Below are 20,253 nucleotides of genomic sequence, written 5' to 3'. Positions count from 1 at the left end.
TCTGGCAAGGGCCCCTGTGCTCTGACATCCCATGGTGGGTGGTGGAAGGCGGAAATGCAAAGGAGGGGGATGGGGGCTGAACCCATTCACTTATCAGGAGCCCACTCCCCAGATGTAATGATGACAGTAATCCATTTATGAAGCAGAGCCCTCATGACCTAATCACCTCTCAAAGGTCCCACCTCTTAGCATGGTTGCATTGGGGATTAAGTTGTCAAAACATGAACTTCAGTGGACACATCCAAACCACAACACCAGGATAGGCCCCCTGGCGCGTTAGTAACACTTCTCAGTCAGTGTGGAGTTGGAAGAAGATTGTAGATTAATCTCTGGGGAAATCCCAACACTTAAGGAGCAGGCAGAAGAAGAGAAAGCCATAAAAGAGCGTGGCAAAGAATCTGTCATAAGAGATATAGGAAGAAATCCAGAAAGGAGAATTTTTGTGGAATTGAGAGAAACGCAGTTTCAAGAAGGAGGGTAGTCACTTGTACTAAATGTGGAAGAAAGGTCAAAGGCATTGAGATGGGAATTGTATGCACCAGATTTATCAGTTAGGAAGCTGTGTGAATACCTTCAGCAAGGGCAGTTTCTCCACTGGAGTGGTGTTTGGCAAACTTTATTTCTTTCCTGGTGCGTTGGGGAGTGAAATTTCAGCTTTTAAAAGTGTGAATGAAGAGTGAGGAAGTAGAAAGGGAGAGTGTAAGGTGTTTACTGGGAAACTTGTTGGTAGAGGAAGGAGAGGGAAGGCAGCTGGACTGAAGACTGCAGGTGATGGAAACATATGTGTTGATGGTGCTGGGGAAGGTCAGAGGAGAGGGAAAGGGCAGGACAGGGACAAGGACAAGCGTCTGGGGTCAGAAAAACTCTGAGCCTGGAGGGTCTATAACATCAGCAACAAGTCATCGCTCTTTTGATATTTTCTCTCACCTCTTTATTGTTTTCTCTGTTCTGAAAGGTATTTTTTTTTTAACTTTTTCTAATTAGTTAGCCAACCCATTTCTTATCCCAAGATTTGTCAGAAAATACAGCAAGAAGTGTGAAGAAGAAGAGGAAGAAGGAGGAGAAGAAGAAAAACTATAAGTAGAAATATGAAGTTAAAGTAATTAAAGCCTGGGAACATTTAATGTGGGTTCAAAAATCCTTCTAGAATTCAATGGACCCAATGATATAATCGCTCCAAAATTTACTTTCTTAACACTCACACTGAATCGCACACACACATTATATTGCTATTTGTTGAAGAATGTAAAAAAAAGTTTCATATATTACAGGCCATCTAAAATGGTTTAAAAGTTTTAAAGGAGTCAACTTCCATTATTTAGAAAGATAAATTATAAGAAGCAGTTTAGTCTCCAATATTGCCAACCAAATAAAGTGTGAGAATATGGTCAGGATAATGAAATATTTGCTGGAGGTGTGGCAGTGCACACTTGTAGGATGCAACCGGCCGTGTGCGTGTGGCTGGAGCTGGTGGCATCAGAGCCGAGCTGGCGTGTTCTGTGTGGCTGCAGCTTCGGTGCCCAGGAGCTTCTGTCCAGCTTCACGGCTGGAACCCTGTGATTTCCTAAGCTATCCCGTGCTCTTCTTTTTCTAAGTTTTTCTTTTTTTTAGGAAATGAACTAGAATCGCTCATAGTTTGCACCTGTGAACCCGGGTGAACGAATTCTGGCAACCCAGGTTGCTAGTGTTCTTGCCAACTGAAATAACTTTAAACTTGCTTTGGTTTGTTACTAAATAATTTAACTGTTCTTGTGGCGAATGGGCCCAATATTAACAGGGTTTTTGTTTTTGTTTTTTTGAGACAGAGTCTCTCTCTGTCACCCAGGCTGGAGTGCAGTGGTACGATCTTGTCTCACTGCAACCTCCACCTCCCAGGCTCAAGCAATTCTCATGCCTCAGCCTCCTGAGTAGCTGGGGTTACAGGCATGTGCCATCACATTCGGCTAATTTTTGTATTTTTAGTAGAGACGGGGTTTTACCCTGTTGGCCAGGTTGGTCTTGAACTCCTGACCTCAAGTGATCCACCCGTCTCGGCCTCCCAAAGTGCTGGGATTACAGGCATGAGCCACCGCGCCCGGTTGATCTTAACAGTTTTGCCTTTTAATTTTCCTCTGTGGACTAGTAGGTGTAAGGAAAGATAATTACAGCTCAGAGCCCTGCCCTGACACTAGGCATTAGGCACTCCCAGTGAGGGGGGAAAGATGAGAGTCCTCTCTCTTCTAAGGAGGCTTTTCTCGAAAACTTCACGCTGGCATTGTTTTCCTTTCTTCAGTTTTACTCCTGTTGTTTCTGCTAGGTGTGTTTCCTGGTCTCACATCTGAATTTTTAAAGGATGGTGCCCACACCTGCCTCCCTCCTTCCTCGTGGGCTCTCGCATGGTGCTGAGCGCGCTGTGGGCAGCTGATACTCAAAGCCATGGATTGGTTGATCTGGTAGAATATGGGCCTGGAAAACCAGGAAAGCTGGTGTATTTTAGTTGCTACATACTGTTTCCATGACATCAGCACATTGCTTATTTTCTCAATTTCCCTGGTCACTGAACAACAAAGGATTCCCAAATGAAGCAGAGGAAGAGACCCAGAGATGTCAGTCCGGGGACAACCCAGGGGCAACTGCGAAGCCAGAGTCCGGCCACGCCAGGCTCTGAGGGCGCGCCTGGGTCACCCTGCACTGGCTGGAGGCCCCTGGCTCGCTCATCACTGTGGAAACTGTAAACGCTGCCATCTGTCTGCTGCATTGGGCTGTCAGGAGGGAAGCCAGATGGTGTCAGGGAGTGTGGACCCATGAGGGGAGAAAGACCCAGGCGGAGGTGCACTGCGGCCCCCTCCCCAGGGTTGATCCCCCTTGGCTGTGTGCCTGGAGCAGCGCCCGCTCCTGTGGATGGCGGAGAGGGCCTGCTGCCAGTCACAGGAGGACGTTCTGGGAGAGTGAAGGTCGTCATTAGAATCTGAATCACCAGGAAATGGAGCAGAACTTGATGTGGCACATTCCAAAGATTAAAAAAAAAAAAAAACAACCAAAAACACCTCGTTATTAATTTGAGTCGTTCTCCTCATAAACAAATTCACACGCTGACTCTTTGGGCAAAAGAAAGGCAAAGATTAAACAGGTGTAACCCAGCAGGATACACACGCGGAACTAGACTCCGCTCAACAACTCCATGCCACAGAAGGCCGCTTTCGGAACTGCAAGGATCAGTTTTGGGTTCTGCTTGACTTTGATGATAAATATGGAATTAAAAAATCAATCTATGAAAATGTTATTTAATCTCAGAAATCTTTCCTGCCTTATTTATTAATGTGATTATTTGTTTCTTAGTCAATGCCACCTTCTCCTATAACTTTCTACCTAGAGGGGGAAAAGCCCCAGTATTTAGCACTCTGAGTTTTATAAAGCATCTTCACACTTCTCCTGTCTCGCATCACTACCCTTTGATAGCATTGGGGAGGGACTTTTGCTATTTCCATGTTACAAATGGGTCACCCCGGCACCCGGAACTCGAGTAACTAGCCCATGCCTGCGAAGCTCCCACCTGGAGTGGGGAACTAGAGCCAGATCACCAGACCCAAAACTGAGGCCTTGAGGAGGAGACTACGAACGTGGCGGTGGAGATGTTTCTCTCTTCACAGCGGCTGAGTTGTCTCTACTTTATGGGCTGCGAATACTTTCTGGCTTGTCCTCTAGGAATCTCTTGGCATCTTTTTACCAAGTTTAATATCACAGAGCTATAAGGCTTAGAAGACCTCAGAGGCCATTATAGCCAACCCCCAGACTCCTATTCTGCAGCCAAATTAGTGATAACACGTTATATAATTCCATTAAAAAAACCCAACCAAGGAACCATTTAGTACCTTCCTAAAAGATGAGTTTTTCTTGAACATGGTGCTAACTAACCAATTTGACTGAAACCACCCGATATTTTGACATGGTAAAAAACATATTGTGTAATAGAAATACAATGAGAGTCACATATGTGATTTAAAATTTTATTGAGCCATATTTAAAAAGTAAAAAGACACACACTCTTCTCGTGCGACACAGAACCGAGACCCCCATACAGAACATTTAACTGTTTTCCCTTAATACCCAGGAAACATGCACTAACCTGGTAAACACCTGCTTCGTGGAGAGTAGTCTTTCAGGATTCATACCCTCAGGACATTGTTGGGGACCTATTGGACTGAACAAAGGGGGGCAACACGGGAATAAAAGACAAGAGGAGACAAAAGAGTATATTTGGAAGAAGGGGTTGGGGCACCTTGCCTTTAGTGGACAAGGGCCCTGAGCTTTACACAGCCCTCCGTATTTATTAGGCAAAAAGAGATAGCGAGAAAGCTGGGGGAGGGGGTGATTGTCAGTCTGCCGTTTGGTTCACAGTAGGCTTGCATTTTTTGGACAATAGGCACTAGATTTTTTAGGCAGATAACTTCAAGGAGCCCGGAGCTAGGGAGTGATGTCTGTTAGCAAACCTTTTGGTGGCAGGGCAGTGTGAGTTTGCCCACATCCTGCATTCATGAGAAACAGTTTGCTGTTTGTAGCCTCCAGCGGAATGCTGAGTTGGTCACGTCCCCCACGGGCCTTCGGCTCCCTGCAGGACACCACCTCCTAGACATTTGCCCGCATTTGCTGACCTACACTCAGACACTCTGGCTGGTCTAGAATCTCAGGGCCTTTACTCCGGCTCCTGCCAGAGGCCTGAGAAATCCACACCTCGCTGATAGCTCCACAGCTCACCAGCGTCCGTGGTGAGCCAGTTTCCGTGGCGGCAGCATCCTCCGCCTTGGGAGAGGCCGTGGGGACCGTACTGAAGAAACTGCCACTCCGAGGCATTGCTCCGTGCTGGGCGCTGCCATTGAGAAGTGCACCTAAGCGGCCACCCGTGAGCGACGACCACGCATGAACAGGAATGTTCTAGAGCAGAATGCACCTATGAAGGCTGGGGCCTGCGCGAGAACCTGCACCGGAAGCCACCCTGACACGCTCCTCCCCTTGGGGCGACGTCCACCTCCTCGCTGTAGCGGGGGGAAGACGCCGCGGGTGCTGTGGACGGGGAGGGCCCGCGCGTGCGCGGCGGCCAGTGAGCCGTGATGCTCAGTCCCACCCGCCTTTCTCACGCCCCTTCCCTTTCCCGTCCTCCCTCCTCTCCCCTCCCCTGCGTGGTAACAACGATTGTGACACTTGGTTTTCTTACCTCAAGAGGTGCACGTGATTTATTTTTAAAATTCCCTCAAAAGAACGTTTTCTTGAATTGAAACTAATGATCAAACAGAAGCTAGGCCGGAGGCGATGGCACCACCCTCTCTGCTTCCGTCAGTTCCACTCCCCTCCCCGCCACACCCCACCTTCCTGCTCGGTGTGGGCTGGGGCGGGCAGCAGCGAGGACGGCGTGGAAACGCAACCGCCCGGAGGAAAGGCGGGAAACAGCGGGAAGGGAGGTTTGCCGCCCCCTCTTCCTGTGGTGACCTCCACCTCTTACAAAAATCACCACCGACGTGTGGGAACCGTGCTCGCTGACTGAAAGCAAAGCTCAGCTGACCTGTGAGGAGGCCCCGGGGAGCTGCCGCGGTGGTCGCCGCTGAGTCCATCCGTGCCGCTGGGCCGAGGCAGCTGGAGGTGAGCATGCGCGGGCGGTGCGGCCGGATGGAGCCCACCAGCAACGGGGTGGAGGAGCCCGCCGCTCTCCCAGCTGCTGCCTAGCTGCTCCCCGCCCTGTTTTGAATTAGTGGTAGCAGAAAGAAATGGCGGAGCAGCGGCCCTCGGTGCCCGGAGGCCGGGCAGTGCAGTGCATCCTCTCCGTGTGCTGCAGGAGGTCAGAGCCAGCCAGGGAGGCAACTGCCTGCTTGGTCTGCCAGTGTCCAGACCGTATCCAGAGAGGGCGTGGCTGGATCTGAGAAAAGGCTGGCACCGGCCAGACTGGCAGTGGCTCAGTCCTGCCTGGCAGGAGCATCCACGGACTGGCTGGCCAGAGTGCAGGACAGCTGCCCAGGTTCCGCCTGTTCCACAACATTCTATTCGCAAGGGGCCAGGGGCACTGCCCGCCTGGCCAGGTCTGCTGTGTAGAGGCGTGCAGGTGGCCAGTGACTGGCTGGGCTCCCGGGGCTGCTGCCTTTGCTCTGGGAAGACCACAGATGCCTCCTCTTGCGAGGGGCCTTCTTGTGTGCCGCTTGTTGGGAGATGTGGCCCACCTGCCTCGGTGCGGCTCCTGCAGGGTGGATCTCTGGCCACCCGGCCAGCTGAGAGGTGTCTCAGGGCTCACTCCGAAGCCTTGGCTTGTCTTTGTTCTCATTTCTTCTTTTGACCTCAAACAGGCCACGGTTCATGACTCTCTCGGGAAAGGATTTTATCTCCATCACTTGCAACTTCTTGGAGCTGAAGTCTGCACAGCACTGTGGAGATTGTCAGATCTGCGTGGACAAGGCAGGGCAGGCCTGGTGGTTTGGAGAAGTAGGGCTATGCCGGAGTGAGGTGGCACGGGGTGCAGGCGGCTTCTTTGAGGGGGACCCGGGGAAGCAGGAACAGGAAAGCCAGCTAAACCGCAACCTCAGTCCCCGTTGAAGACAGCAGGGCCTGAGGCAGCTGCACCCAGACGTCTCCGGAGTTCATGTTGGTCCAAAGGAGGGAGGCTGGGTGGAGACTCACCTGCTGCAGTCCCCATGGGCTGAGTGTTGTGGAGCTGTCAGCTCCCTTTGTTCGGGGGTCTGTCGAAGCCTGGGCAGCGAGCTTCCTCGGCCTGGGAGGAGCCCACGAGTGGACACGGGAGGAGGGCGCTGCCCCTCATTCGCTCCGGATGCTTGTCTCATTAGCCGTCAATTCACAGAGAGCAGTTTCCAGTAGAACAATTCCAGAAAAAACCAGAGCCACCACCAGGGCCTGTGTGTTTCATTCCTGACCTGGGGAAGGTAGCAGAAGCTTTCAGCAGCAACTATTCAAATAACCACCTGTTTAACACATGGACCCGTGAATGGCGGCCCTGGGTGCCTTGTCCCATTGTTTTTCTTCTTTCCTCTCCTCCATTTCCTTCCTCTCTTCCCCCTCAAAAACACAGTGTGCATAAACATTTGCATACCCCAGCCACACCACCAACAGCTTCTCCATGGGCTGGGGTCTCTGCCTTGTCGAAATGATATTAATAAATGATAAAGCCAGGGTCATCTCTATCTCTCATCTATCTCTATCTCTATCTATTAATTATCTATCTATTATCTATCTCTATTAACCTGTTATCTATCTACCTACTAACTACCTACCTATCCACATCTACTGTCTATCTATACCTAAGTTCATTATCATCATTATCTACCCTCTATCTGTCTCTATTAACCTATTATCTATTTATCCATCTCTCATCCGTCCATCCATCATCTTGCTGACGTTAGCTCTGGGACTCCTCAAGCCTATGTGTGATGATGAGCGATCATCCAGCTGTTTGACGCTATGATTCTAGTGAATTTGCATTGGGCAACAAATGTGTGGATGAGCACACGAATAAACACTATTTATTTGCTAAGTGTTGTAGGGAGCCTGCCTTAAAGAACCTTATCCATGTGAAACCATGACGTCCCACCCTCCCCTTGGCAGGGCTGTTATATGACAGCTCTCTGCAAAGGCCACCTCCCAGTGCGGTGGGAACCAGGGCCAGTCCCACACATGTGCACATTCTCCAGGTGGCGTGCGAGGCTGCTACGCTTGCAGGAGGGCTCTGAGGTGGCCGTGTGCCCGGACCTCTGCAGAGGCTACGGTGACAGAGGACTCAGCAGAGTTACCTTCCACTGTGCACAGGAAGGAATGTGCCCTGAGTGCTGAGCTAAAGAGGAATACAGGGAGGTATTCACCTGTGCCGGGCCCCTGTGCCACTACCATCTATTCATTAACAGATGTTTATTGAGCAGCGACTATAATTCAGGCGTTGTGTGCGTGATGGTAGCAAAACAACAGGGGAAGAAAGTCCATCGCCTCTCCCTTCCTGGAGCTTCCATATTGGTGAAGGAGATGGAAAGTAAAATGAAAAGCAAATATAAAATTACATATTTTACTATGTGCAATGAGAAAATATAAAGCGTGTGGTGACAGAGAATGGCAGGGAATGGATACTTAGTGTCATCAAGCAAGGATTTCAGAAGAATGCATCAACTTGGGGCTTGTGAGAATTAAAGACAGTTTTTGAAGCACTGAAGTGAATGAATTAATTTGGGCATAGGGGACTGGGACAGCTAGAGGGGTCTGAGAATCACACTCTGTGATGTGAGCAGGAGAAAATCCACCAGAAGCATGATGATGACTCCCAGGATCTAGTTGGATCTTCTGGAATTTGAACAGAAACCTCAACAATTTTCTTTTGAAACTCTAAGATGCTCCATGTGAGGAGGACTTTGGGCAGGTTCTTATCAAACATTATTTCAAGTACCATCATAAAATAAAGGAAACTGTGGCCTCCGTGGAGGCAATAAAGCGTCAATATTTCAGCAGTTATTCACACGCTTGTTTACACTGAAACCTGCTCCATCGACAGGTGGTAGAATCATTGTCAGGCTGGGCTCACAGACGTTGGTGTTACCAGGCGTAGGTTATCAACGCCCATGCCCAGAGGCCCTGGAAAACGGTGACCGAGGATGAATTAAAGGAAATTACACCAACAGGGCAACATGCCTGACATATTTCCAGAAACAGAAACAAAAGGATCTGCATAGCTAGGCCAGACCACAACACCATCTTGTAGAAGCATATTAGCCTCAAACCACTGCAGAAACGGACTTTGTACACCACACTTAGAAGAAGATATTCGTAAGGACTGTGTTTCAGTGTTAAACTTTACAGGCTAGGGAGATTTTTTTAAAAAATCATAATTCTTTGATTGTCTTTTTTTCAGCACAATGGTTTAAAATGATCCAGCTGGTTAGAAAAATGTCAGCATTGTCCTCACATGAAACATTGATCCACATGGGCACTGACACATTTCAGCTTCAATATTTGACATCAGGTCAATCTTGCCTTCTCCTGCATTAGCAGCCCAATATTCAGGCCTGCAGACTGGAGGCTGCTGCACCTGGCTTTTTGCCATACGGGCTGACCCTCCCTAATTCAAAAACCTGGAATCCCAAATGCCCTGACATCTACAATGTTTAGAGCACTAACCTCATGCCACAAGTGAAAAATTCCACACCTGACCCCATGTATTAATCTGTTTCCATGCTGCTGATAAAAACATACCCAAAACTGGGAAGAAACAGAGGTTTAGTTGGACTTACAGTTCCACATGGCCGGGGAGGCCTCAGAATCATGGCGGGAGGCAAAAGGCACTTCTTACATGGTGGCAGCAAGAGGAAAATGAGGAAGAAGCAAAAGCAGAAACCCCTGATAAAGCCATCAAATCTCATGAGACTTATTCACTATTAGGAGAACAGCACAGGAAAGACCGGCCCCGGTGATTCAATCACCTCCCCCTTGGTCCCTCCCACAACACGTGGGAATTCTGGGAGATACAATTCAAGTTGAGATTTGGGTGGGGACACAGCCAAACCATATCACCTCATGTGACAGGTTGCAGTCACAATGTAACCAAAATTTCATTACATTTACAAACGATTAAAAATATTGTATAAAATTACCTCAGGCTATGTGTATATAAAGCATGAATTTATTTTGTGTTTCAACTTGGGTAGCATCTCCAAGATGTCTCATTATGTATACGCAAATATTCCAAAATACAAAACAATAAAACACTCAAAACACTTCTGGTACCAGGCATTTCGAATAAGAGAGACTCCACTTGTACCAGCTCCGTATCCCACGGCTTTTGCAAAATCTCTATGGCCTGGTGCTAAGGGACCTTTTGGGTTTAAAGCACTGCTTGTGTTGCTGATTCTGAAAGGGTTAAAGGGAGAGTAATCATTGATGGTGTCCCACAGCCATGCCCAGCAGCCTGTCAAGCACAGGGAGGTTGAGAGAGAGAGCGGGTGGGTCCAGGCGCGGCCACCCCTTCACTACCAAGCGTGCACTCATCCCAAGAGCCGCCACCCTGCACCCGCCAGGAACTGATCAGGAAGGAACAAGAAGGATGTGGCTCTGTCCTCAGGGAACTTGGGGATAAATAACATATGCAATTAAGATGTAAGACAAAATATATTCGTATAAAGTGCAAAAACACAGGCACATCACTCTCTGCCTTCAGAAGTGAGGGTGCCAGAGCTTGGTGCCTGGGAGTGGCCCACAGAGGGTTCAGGGCTGCTGTGTGTTCAGGTTGTTCATCTGGCTCTGCTGATGAGGGTGAGCGCAGGCTGTGAAAATTCATCAAGCTGATACTTTAAGTGTACTTTCTGTATGTATGTTCTATTTCCATAAAAATGGAGAAGTGAAAAAAATTAATGAGAAAGAAGGCTTGAGTTATGAAATCAGAAATTTCATCAGCTAGTCTACCTCTCTGCCGCCTTCTTCTCTGCCTGGGGCCTCTGCCAGAGTGGGCAGCACAAGAAGGCGCTGGACTCTAGGTGCCTTGCCGCCCTCAGAAACTCCACATTCCACAAAATGGTCAGATGCCAATGCAAATTAATGACGTAAGTTTGTGTTGCTAAAATGATGACCCCAGGCAAAATAAATTTGCTTAATCCATGCTTTTTCTGGCAGCCTCGTTTACCAAGGCACCAGGTGACGCTGGGGTGTGCTGCTGGCCACTCACCTCACATGCTGCCCAGGCTAAGCTTGGATCCTCGGCTGCCCCCAGACCCCACGTGCTGTTGCCTGTACTGGGGCCGCCCCATCACCTGCTTGGTGCACTGGTGCTCAGGGCCAGAGGCTGGTTCAACTTCTGTATCACTGTGATGTATTTTCCTTCAGCTTTTTGAAAACAAACTTTTCAAGAAGGAACTAAGATCACGCAGTGTTCCTAGCACTGGTTAATATTAGACTAACACCTGCCCCGTGGTACATTTGATTGAACTGTGTTGTGGGGGAGATAACTGTCCTCCCTAAGTTCCCTGAGGACACAGCCATGTCCTTCTTGTTCAGTTCCTGGTGGGTGCTGGGTGACAGCTCATGGGATGAGTGCCGTGCAGGCTGTGGTTGATGGGCTGATGAAGATGTGGCCGTGCCGGGACTCACCTGTCCTCCCCTCCTTCTCCCTGTGCCATGCAGATGTGGTCAACTGGCTGATGGGCATGGCTGTGGGACCCCATCATTCCCCTGCCCTGCATGACTCTGCTCTCCCAGCTCGACTGCTTACTTCAGACTTCCCTAATGGAAGGAGTTGCCAGATAGAGCAAGTAAAATACAGTGTGCCAGGTAAGTGTGCATTTACAATGACCATGGATTATTTTTTGGCATAATCTAATACATGGTAGTAGAGTAGGGTTGTATATAGTGTTATCTCAATCTAGTATAAGTTAAGAAATTATCTATGGTTGATTGAAGTTCAGGTGGACCCAGGTGCCCTGTATTTGCCTGCTGCATGCTAGGGTACTGCCTAGCACACTATGCTGGGCCAAGGTGTGTGTGTCTTAAGGGAAGGGCAGCTTTTCATCGCTCAACTCCCTGAAATTTTTTTAAGGGAGAGGGGACCAAAAAAACCCTTCATTCCCTCAAGTGAAATGTCTCACCCACTGCAATGGCGATAACTCAGAGGGTGAGTGGAATGGATGGAAACCCTTGAAGAGCAGATAAGAATTTAGGTGGAGGGTCCTTTGCTCTCTCAGGCAGGTTGGTGGATGCATGGGCTTTGGACAGATGCCTGAAGTGGGGTGGATGTCCTGAGTAAGAGACAGTAGGGTGGGGGGTGGGGGGTAGGGGCAGATGGTGAGGGGTAGGTGTGGATGGTGGGGGGTAGGGGAGGATGGTGGGGGTTAGTATTGGGTGATTGAGATGGGGTGGATGGTGAGGGGTATGGGTGGATGGTGAGGGGTATGGGTGGATGGTGGGGAGATGGATGATGAGGGGTAGGATTGGATGGCTGAGGATGGGGTGGATGGTGAGGGGTGGGGTGGGTGGTGGGGAGCAGGGGTGGATGGTTGAGTGCAGGGGTGGATGACGGGGTATGGGGTGGATGGTGAGGGGTAAGGGTGGATGGTTGAGTGCAGGGGTGGATGGCTGAGTGCAGGGGTGGATGACGGGGTATGGGGTGGACGGTGAGGGGTAAGGGTGGATGGTTGAGTGCAGGGGTGGATGGCTGAGTGCGGTGGTGATGGTGGCATGCAAGGGTGAATGGCAGGAATGGATGGTGTATTGTGGGGATGGATGATGGGGGTGGGGGTAGGGGTGGGGGGTGGTGTAAGGGTGGCTGGTTTAGTGCAGAGGTGGATAGTGGATAGTGTGCAGGGGTGGATGGGGGCATGGGGGTGGATGGTGGCATGCAGGGGTGGATGGGGAGGGTGAGGCTTGCATCTCTGGTGAGCCTTGAGTGAGACTGGAGCCTGTGGGTTGGAGCTGCTTCATCTATAAGGAGACAGGAGAGTTTTGTGTGGTGTTGACATTGCTATTGTATTATTCTGCCTGGGTTGCTGTCCGTGGACTGGGTAGTTTCAGCTTAAACCACATACATTGATTCCTCACAATTCTGGAGGCTGGAAGTCCGAGATCCAGGGGGCAGCAGGCAGATTGCATTTTGAGGCTTCCAGACTTGCCCAGCAGCCCCTGTCCCTCTATGCTTGTGTGCCGAGACAGCAAGCTCTCTGGTGGCTGCTCTTATATGGACAGCAATCCTATTGGCTCGGGGACCCACCCTTATGACCCCATCTAACCTTAACGACCTCCTTACAGGCCCCTGCTCCATGCTGAGGGGTGGGGCTTCCCCTGGGAATTTGCAGGGTGGGAGTGCACAGTTCAGTCCATAGCAACTGTTGAGTAGAAGTTTCTGAAATACTTCTGTCCATTTTCAAAAGCTATCTCACAAGCTCTATACTACATATTCCCTGACTTCAGAGGCTTAGTTTCTAGTTGGAAAAACAAAAGTAAACATCAAAAATAAAAAGAAAGAAAAAGGAAGGAAGGAAGGAATGAAGGAAGGAAGGAAGAAGAAAGAAAGAGAAAGAAGCACAAAGGAGCTACCTTGAAACTCAGAACTATATTTTATTGTTAGGACATTTTAAAGTTTGGATTTATCAATCTGGAACATAAGTGTACAAATCATTTTATCTAATTAATCTTATTCACTTATATCTTCATCCTATTTATTGAATTTTTTAAAAGTAATGTTGTATTTCTCTTAATATATTTTGTAATTCAGATTTTAATGAATTAGATGAGGCTTACTAGTGTAATTCTAAATTAATGAGGTTTGGTTATAATTTGCTTTAGTCACGTGTGAAAGTAGAGAATGAGGGAAAAGTAGGTATCTCTAAATCAAGACATTTTTACAATCATGATAACTATCCAGTTGAATCATCTTATTTTGTAGACTTGGAGACTGAGTGTACAAAGGGTTAAGTGACATGCTGAAAATTCATTCATTTGTGCATAAATATTTATTAAGTGTCTCCTCGGTGCCAAGCATTATGCTGTATGCTAATAAAGCTAAGCCTGGCTCAAAAAGCCAGGCCTTGGATTCTATAATAAATCCAAGGGTCTTTCTTCTGTTTGTCTTCCTAAGGCTCTTTGTTTAACTTGTTACAAATTAGACCAGCCTCTCCCGCAGTTGCCACCAAATTCTAAAAGAGAATCCGAAACACTCTGCCTCTGTCCTACCTTGGGATGCTTGTTGACACGGTCTCTGTCTTTGTGCATGGCCGTGAGAAGGCTCTCTCGGTCACATGAGGACAATTAGCCTTGCTTCAGCAAGGGCACCACAGCACACTGGGTCCCCAGATGGTGAATGCGCAGTGTCCCCACCCCACCCCCCGGCCCCGTGGGCGTTCCTCCGTGGCTTCGGGAGGCTCTAACTCAGGATAGTAAAAGAAGCTCTAGCCACAAAGGCGTCGCGACAGCAGCCTCCAGGCTTTAGTTACACACCCCCACCAGTGCGGAAGAAGGCCTTCTTCAAATTTATAAATTATAAGAAATCAGAAAATGAAAAGATCAAAATGCTAAATAAACTGGCTTTAAGGAGCTCTCGCTCTGCTCTTGCGCGTGGTAGTGGTGAGAGCGGGGCATCCGAGAGCCCTGGAGCTGGTGACTGGGCGACCTCAGCCTAACACCTGCATTTGAGCCTGTATCCTCGCCAGGTGGCTGGAAGAGTAACTGATGGGGATTGGGACAAAGGTCCCCACAGGTGTCTTCTTAGTTTATATTCATTTCCTCATTCCAAGAGTGCTATTTTAGGGCATTTAAAAGTGAAATGGTTCTAATAAGATAAAATTACATTTCCATGTAGACAGAAACAAATTTAATAGAATTTTGTTAAATTGCACCATTATTAAATGTTGAACAAACACCCATTGATGGCCACAGTGCAGCAAGTACTCCGGCAGGGAGTACCAGATACACAGAAACGGATTCTACATTCAAAGATGTCACAATCTCGAAAGGGAAGTAGATCATCTATGCAACTTGTAATCATGTGTGGAAAACGGAACATGTTTGCAGAGAAATATAAGAAAAGCATCCTAATAGTTCATAGGAAAAGTCAGACAAATACCAAATTACAAATGAATTCTGTCTTGTTTTTGTTTTCTTTTGCAGACACAGGTTTATTTCAACACTGGGAAGGCTCCATTCCTACTTAAACCCAGCAGGGAACAGGGAGCGGTGTGCAGAGGAGGTGGCCTGCCCGCGAAGCCGGCCTTGGTGCTGGGACTGCAGGGAGAGGGCTGTGAGGAAGAGCACAGGCTTCATGCACATTGCACAGAGGAGGAGATTCATGGGGACAGCAGGCACTGGTTAGGCACAGCGGGAAGGTTATCGAAGACAAAACACATTTCTATCCCAGTTCAAATGACCTGCTATGCCCACAGAGCTTGATCCAGAAGTGCACAGGTAAGTATTTAGCAGGCTGGCCGATGTTGATTTGAACAATCTCAAGAATGTGCTCTTTAGTGCATTAAACATATGTGACAAGAGCTGAGCACATTTAAAATCTCAGTAACTTTGGGGTTTGTAAGTGTTGTAGCTCATAGTGTCGGTTAAGGTTAGACATCTCAATCACATGCTGTCTTGGACTGTGCTGTGAAAGAGATCTGTGACCTTGCACCCTGAGATCTCAGGCTCAATTAAGAGACAAAACAGGCAATGCAGTATCAGTGCAGATGGGAAAGAGAAAGCAGAAAGTATGAAGAGGGAAAGAAGGAGCACAAAGGAATTAGCATTAGTCTCTACTGAGCAATTCCTATTCCAACCACGTCCTAAATGATGAGTTGGATCCTAGCAGAAAGGGAACACATGTTATTTTTAACTGATTTTAACTTGATTTATTGTAACCTATTAGGAGCTCTTAATAAATATGGCTCTTTATGTTGTTAGCAAGTGTGTTTGATTTTTGCCACTCTAGGAAGTGAGCTCTGTCCATGTTTTCAGAGTAGAAAGTGATCTATGATACAATGAACTGTTTTTAGCTTCATGAGTTAGAAGTAGGAAGAGGAGAATGTATGAATTTGTTAACTGCCTTTTCCTGTTCAAATAAAAGCTTAGTCGTCTTGCTATGTTGCCTAGGCTGGTCTCAAACTTATGGCTTAAAGTAATCCTCCCACTACAACCTCTCCAAATGCTGGAATTATAGGCCTGAACCACTGCTCCTGGCCTAGATTTCCTTTCTTAAATCAAATTTTCCTTTGATAGCTTTTCTCATACCCAAGCAGAGAGCCACTTCGGTAGCACATTGAGATTACACAATTGCTTGCATCTTTTGTTGATGCTTTTCATCATTTTTCAAATTGACAAAAATGTCCCAAGAGACAACCAAAAGTTAAACTCAATGTTCACATAATGTTCATTCAATGTTTATGGAAATGTAATGTTTTCTTTACTAATTTAAACATATCTGTCAGATAATAAACACTGACTTTTTAAACTTAAGGACTATGTTTTGCTGAAAAAGCTTTTTTTTGAACAGGAAAAGGCAGTTAACAAATTCATACATTCTCCTCTTCCTACTTCTAACTCATGAAGCTAAAAACAGTTCATTGTATCATAGATCACTTTCTACTCTGAAAACATGGACAGAGCTCACTTCCTAGAGTGGCAAAAATCAAACACACTTGCTAACAACATAAAGAGCTATATTTATTAAGAGCTCCTAATAGGTTACTTAGTGACGACTAAGATCCCTGGTCTTTAAACCGGAGTGCCGTGGAGGCACCGACTAGGTGCAGGGATCCTTGGATGGAGATTCATGGTTTTTTTACTACCTCCTGGGATTCAGCAAGAAGTCCCTAACTTTTATCTGTGGGCATAAAAGAGAAAGAGCCTTTTGAAAGAGCATAACCGTTCCCGTTGTTACGGTCCAGACCGACTCTGAGAGGTGCGCCTTCTCTCTTCTGGATGTTCACCCTCAGGAGTAGTGGGTGGCTGTCAGGGCAGCTAATGCAGGCAATTTTCTTTACCTGTAGAGACATAAAGAAGGATGGATTGAGGTGGGCGTGAGCCTATGAGTGGAAAGGCAGGTGACTCATCAGCTCCCCGGGAAAACGTGATGTGTACAAGCAATTAAAGGTGCATTTGCAGCAGGTGGAGAAGGCAACCCGAATCTGCAGCTCGCATTCATTTCCAGGCATGAGGGGCATTGACAGGAGCCTCTAAACACCTTGAAGCTGTTCTTTTCATTCTAGAAAACAAATGGGGACATGTATTTCCCTGAAAAGGTAACTGACAACCTTTAGTTTCTGATTCTTCCTTTGCCTACGTGTGACGCAGCAACGGTGAGTGTGGGAGTGGACAGGCGGAGGGTGTGGCTTCTCCACCTGATGGCACATCACTGTGAGGAGGGCCTGGGCCTGGCTCTCCTTGTGAGTGCTCAGGCAAAGCTGGAGTCATTCTGGGGGGAGGGCAGGTGCAGGATGGGCTTTGAGAATCATTCAGGCCTTCTTCCTCGGTACGTGTGCTTTTAAAAGTATTAATTTATTTTTGAGACAGGGTCTCGCCCTATAGCCCAGGCTGGAGGGCAGTGGCACAATCGTGGCTCACTGCAGCCTTAAACTCCTGGGCTCAAGTGATCCTCCCACCTCAGCCTCCCGAGTGGCTGGGACCACAGGCATGCAACCACCACGCCCGGTTAATTTTAAATATTTTTTTGGAGAGATGGGACCTCACTGTGTTGCCCAGGCTCGAGCTTCTGGGCTGGCCTCAGCCTCCCAAAGTGCTGGGGTTCCACGTGTGGCTGCCACACCAGGACTTCCTCTGTGTTTTGACCTCTCAACTAGCTCTTTTTACATTCTCATTTTTACATTTGACAATTCAGGGACTTATCTGGTCTAATTTTATTGATTAGTAATTACCAGGATTATAAATTCATATCTTGATTGATAATGAGCTGAGTAGGAATGCATGCAGTCTTATGGTTGGGGTGGTTTGTGCATTTCTGCTAAGATTCATGTTCTACCACAGCAGACAAGGGGATGGCTGCTAGTGGATGGATAACCCAGAGCCGAGGTCTCTCCGCCGGCCCCTGCTGCTCAGCTATTCACAAACAGTCCCCGAGGGTAGGCTTGGTCAGCCTGGTCAGTGCCCAGTGTATGATGCCACCAAATACAGACCTCCTGCCTTAGGAAAACAGCCTGGTGAGGAGAAAGACCACTGGGGCTTAAAGGCTGCCTTGTAAGTGCATAGGAAAGCCCCTAGACCAGTCTTCGAAGGCCCGGAGGGCTCCGAGAGACGGTCGTGGCTAAGCTGAGATATGACGAGATGGTGTAGGCAGGCAGATGAGAAACACTGGGTGAACGGGCCATGTAAGCTGTGGGGGCAGCAGAAGATGAGCAGTGGGTGGTGGGCGTGGAAGTTCCTAGCCAGGACCCCAGGGAGAGTGAAGGAGGCCCGCGTGTGAAGAGGGGCGTGAGGCTCTCAGGAAACCCACAGCAGAAGGCCCAATGTCAGTCCAGACAGGAGGCTGGCCTTTTGCTACTAAAATTGTGCCATTTTTATGTTTTGAACTATCCTTCCCATTGCGTCTGCTGTGGCCTGAATGTGTCCACCAAGATTCATATGTGGAGACGTGGTCAGCAGTGTGACGGTGCTGAGAGGAGGGATGTGCAGGAGGACTAGCTCCTTATTAGAAAGCGGCTCAAGGGGCGAGTCTGTTCCTTCCTCACCTCCTGCCATGTGAGGACGTGGAGAAGGTGCTGTCTGAGAGGAGCCGCCCCCGACCAGGCACTGAACCTGCCGGTACCTTGATCTCAGACCCGGCCTCCGGAGTGTGAGAATCAACGTCTATTCTTCACAAATGACCCAGCCGCAGATATTTTGTTATAATCACGTAAACAGGCTGAGACCTATTAATCGCTGCACTGAGTTAAATCAATGCACCTGCCAGGCAGCTGTTACTATTTCCATTCACCCAGAGTTTGGAGGGAGGCCCAAGTCAACCGTCAGCTCTTCATGGGTCCCTTGCTATAGGCCCCAGTGCAATTCCGAGTTCCCTGGGGACCCGGAGCTGCCAAGTCCCATGCCAGCCCTCTCAGTCACACTGCAACCTGGCTGTGAAGGAAGTGAAAGTGTATATTTTAAAAATGTGGGCATTTTTATATTTGTAAGATAACACCTTCAGTGTTGTCGGGGAGACAGACTGAATCTTAGGAAACCATTAGGCAGCAACACACAGAAACACAGTGCTGAAGCCCAGGGCTTGAGATGATGCTGTGGTCCTTCCAGTGGAGGCCTGTCCCCCGGGGTCACAAAGACACGGGGGCATGCCCACTCGCCAGCCTCGCTCAGAGGCCACCTTCTCCAAGAAACTGTCTCTGCACCACGCCAGCCTCAAACACATATTTTCCGTCTTCCACAGCAACTACTATCTTTGCCACTTCTTTGGTATTAATCATTTGCTACCTTATATTAATGACAATTCTTTATATTACTTCTGTATTTTCTGCTGATTTAATTCATTACCAGCTCTTTTAAGCCAGGGACCCCGCCTCATGTCTAGTCTACATCCTGCACATCGGAGGCTTTTGTCACTGCCCCAGGAACTAGAAGAGAGCGAGGCCTCCGGGCTTCGGAGGAGGTTGCACGCTATGGCCGTGAGGAACCACAGGCTTCTTAGGAAGGGTGGGCCAGGCTGTAGCTACGCAATCCTGTGCAAACTGCTAGACTGTTCTGAGGCTGTTTTCCAGTGTGTGAAATGGGAACTGAGCTTGCCTGTCACGTGTGGCTGAGTGTGGTGATCGGGTGAGGTAAGAGGCACTGCAGAGCTCTGGAGGCAGCGTTCTCACCATGCACAGTGGACATTGCTATGGCTTTGCTTTGGTGGCCGGAGCCACGGCTTGGGGGAAAGGAGAGAGGCGTGGAAGAGGCTCAGAGGTGACCAAGCTCACACGGGAGCCAAGATCACATGGAAGTCTCCAGAACAAGACAAACAAGCTGGTGACCTGGCGTGGCCAGTAATTACCAGCCCGAGTGCATTCCTGAGCAGAGAAGGGCCGGCCAGGCCATGTCTGGGGAGGTGCGTCTGGCCATGGCTTTGGGAAGCAGAAGAGGCTGGAGCAGGCAGGTGGGGGTGAAGGTGGGTGGGCCTGGGGGGGGATGTTAGGGACCTGCACCCAGGAGGGCGGGAGCTGCAGGATCCCAGGATGCTGGAGGTGCACTGGGGCTCTTTTTGTTTGTTTTTTGAGACAGAGTCTTGCTCTGTTGCCCAGGCTGGAGTGCAGTGGTGCGATCTCGGCTCACTGCAACCTCTGCCTCCTGGGTTCAGTCGATTCTCCTGCCTCAGCCTCCCGAGTAGCTGGGATTACAGGGGTGAGCCACCACGCCTGGCTAATTTTTGTATTTCTTTAGAGACGGGGTTTCACCATATTGGCCAGGGTGGTCTCGAACTCCTGACTCAGGTGATCTGCCCGCCTCGGCTTCCCAAAGTGCTGGGATTACAGTTGTGAGCCACCGTGCCCAGCCTGGGGCTCTTATCTTATTGCAGTGACAGTGCTAGGGACAGCAACAGAGTGGAGTGGGAGTGTTTCCAAAAGTGAGATGGTAATGACTCTATGCGGATGACTCCAACTAGGGCAGCTGAATACAGCTTTAGAGCAAAGGAAAGCAATGTCACCTTGGCTGGCCTGGATGTTGTCGGAGACACGTCTGTCTCTTCATCAACGGGTAATGACAGTGCAAGGTGACATTAGAAACACTAATTAATATTTGCACCACGCTCAGAGGGTTGTAGACAAGAGAACATTTGGAAAAGGCTCGTAGTCC

General features: G+C 48.6%; 1 protein-coding gene and 1 long non-coding RNA gene across 3 annotated transcripts; both read left to right on the top strand.

Annotated features, from left to right (window-relative positions):
- Positions 1 to 3,267: 3,267 nt before the first annotated feature.
- Positions 3,268 to 8,455, top strand: LOC134810396 (uncharacterized). The gene is made up of 2 exons (XR_010158257.1): positions 3,268 to 5,613; positions 6,309 to 8,455. It is a non-coding gene; the product is annotated as an uncharacterized LOC134810396 (long non-coding RNA).
- A 1,998-nt stretch (positions 8,456 to 10,453) lies between these two features.
- Positions 10,454 to 19,555, top strand: LOC472193 (uncharacterized protein encoded by LINC01558). 2 transcript variants are annotated; one of them, XR_010158256.1, is made up of 3 exons: positions 10,454 to 11,274; positions 14,602 to 14,895; positions 16,464 to 19,555. XR_010158256.1 is itself a non-coding variant. In XM_009452395.5 (2 exons), exons 1-2 carry the CDS (start codon positions 11,034 to 11,036, stop codon positions 14,643 to 14,645), a joined length of 285 nt encoding a protein of 94 aa, XP_009450670.2. In that variant the 5' UTR covers positions 10,454 to 11,033; the 3' UTR covers positions 14,646 to 16,456. The 2 variants fall into 2 exon arrangements, 1 of the variants encoding a protein (XP_009450670.2); XM_009452395.5 differs by lacking the exon at positions 16,464 to 19,555 and having other exon boundaries at positions 14,602 to 16,456.
- Positions 19,556 to 20,253: the final 698 nt, after the last annotated feature.

Source organism: Pan troglodytes, chromosome 5, assembly GCF_028858775.2.
Source record: "Pan troglodytes isolate AG18354 chromosome 5, NHGRI_mPanTro3-v2.0_pri, whole genome shotgun sequence".
NCBI lineage: Eukaryota > Metazoa > Chordata > Mammalia > Primates > Hominidae > Pan > Pan troglodytes.
This window is presented reverse-complemented; position numbering and strand designations above follow the sequence as displayed.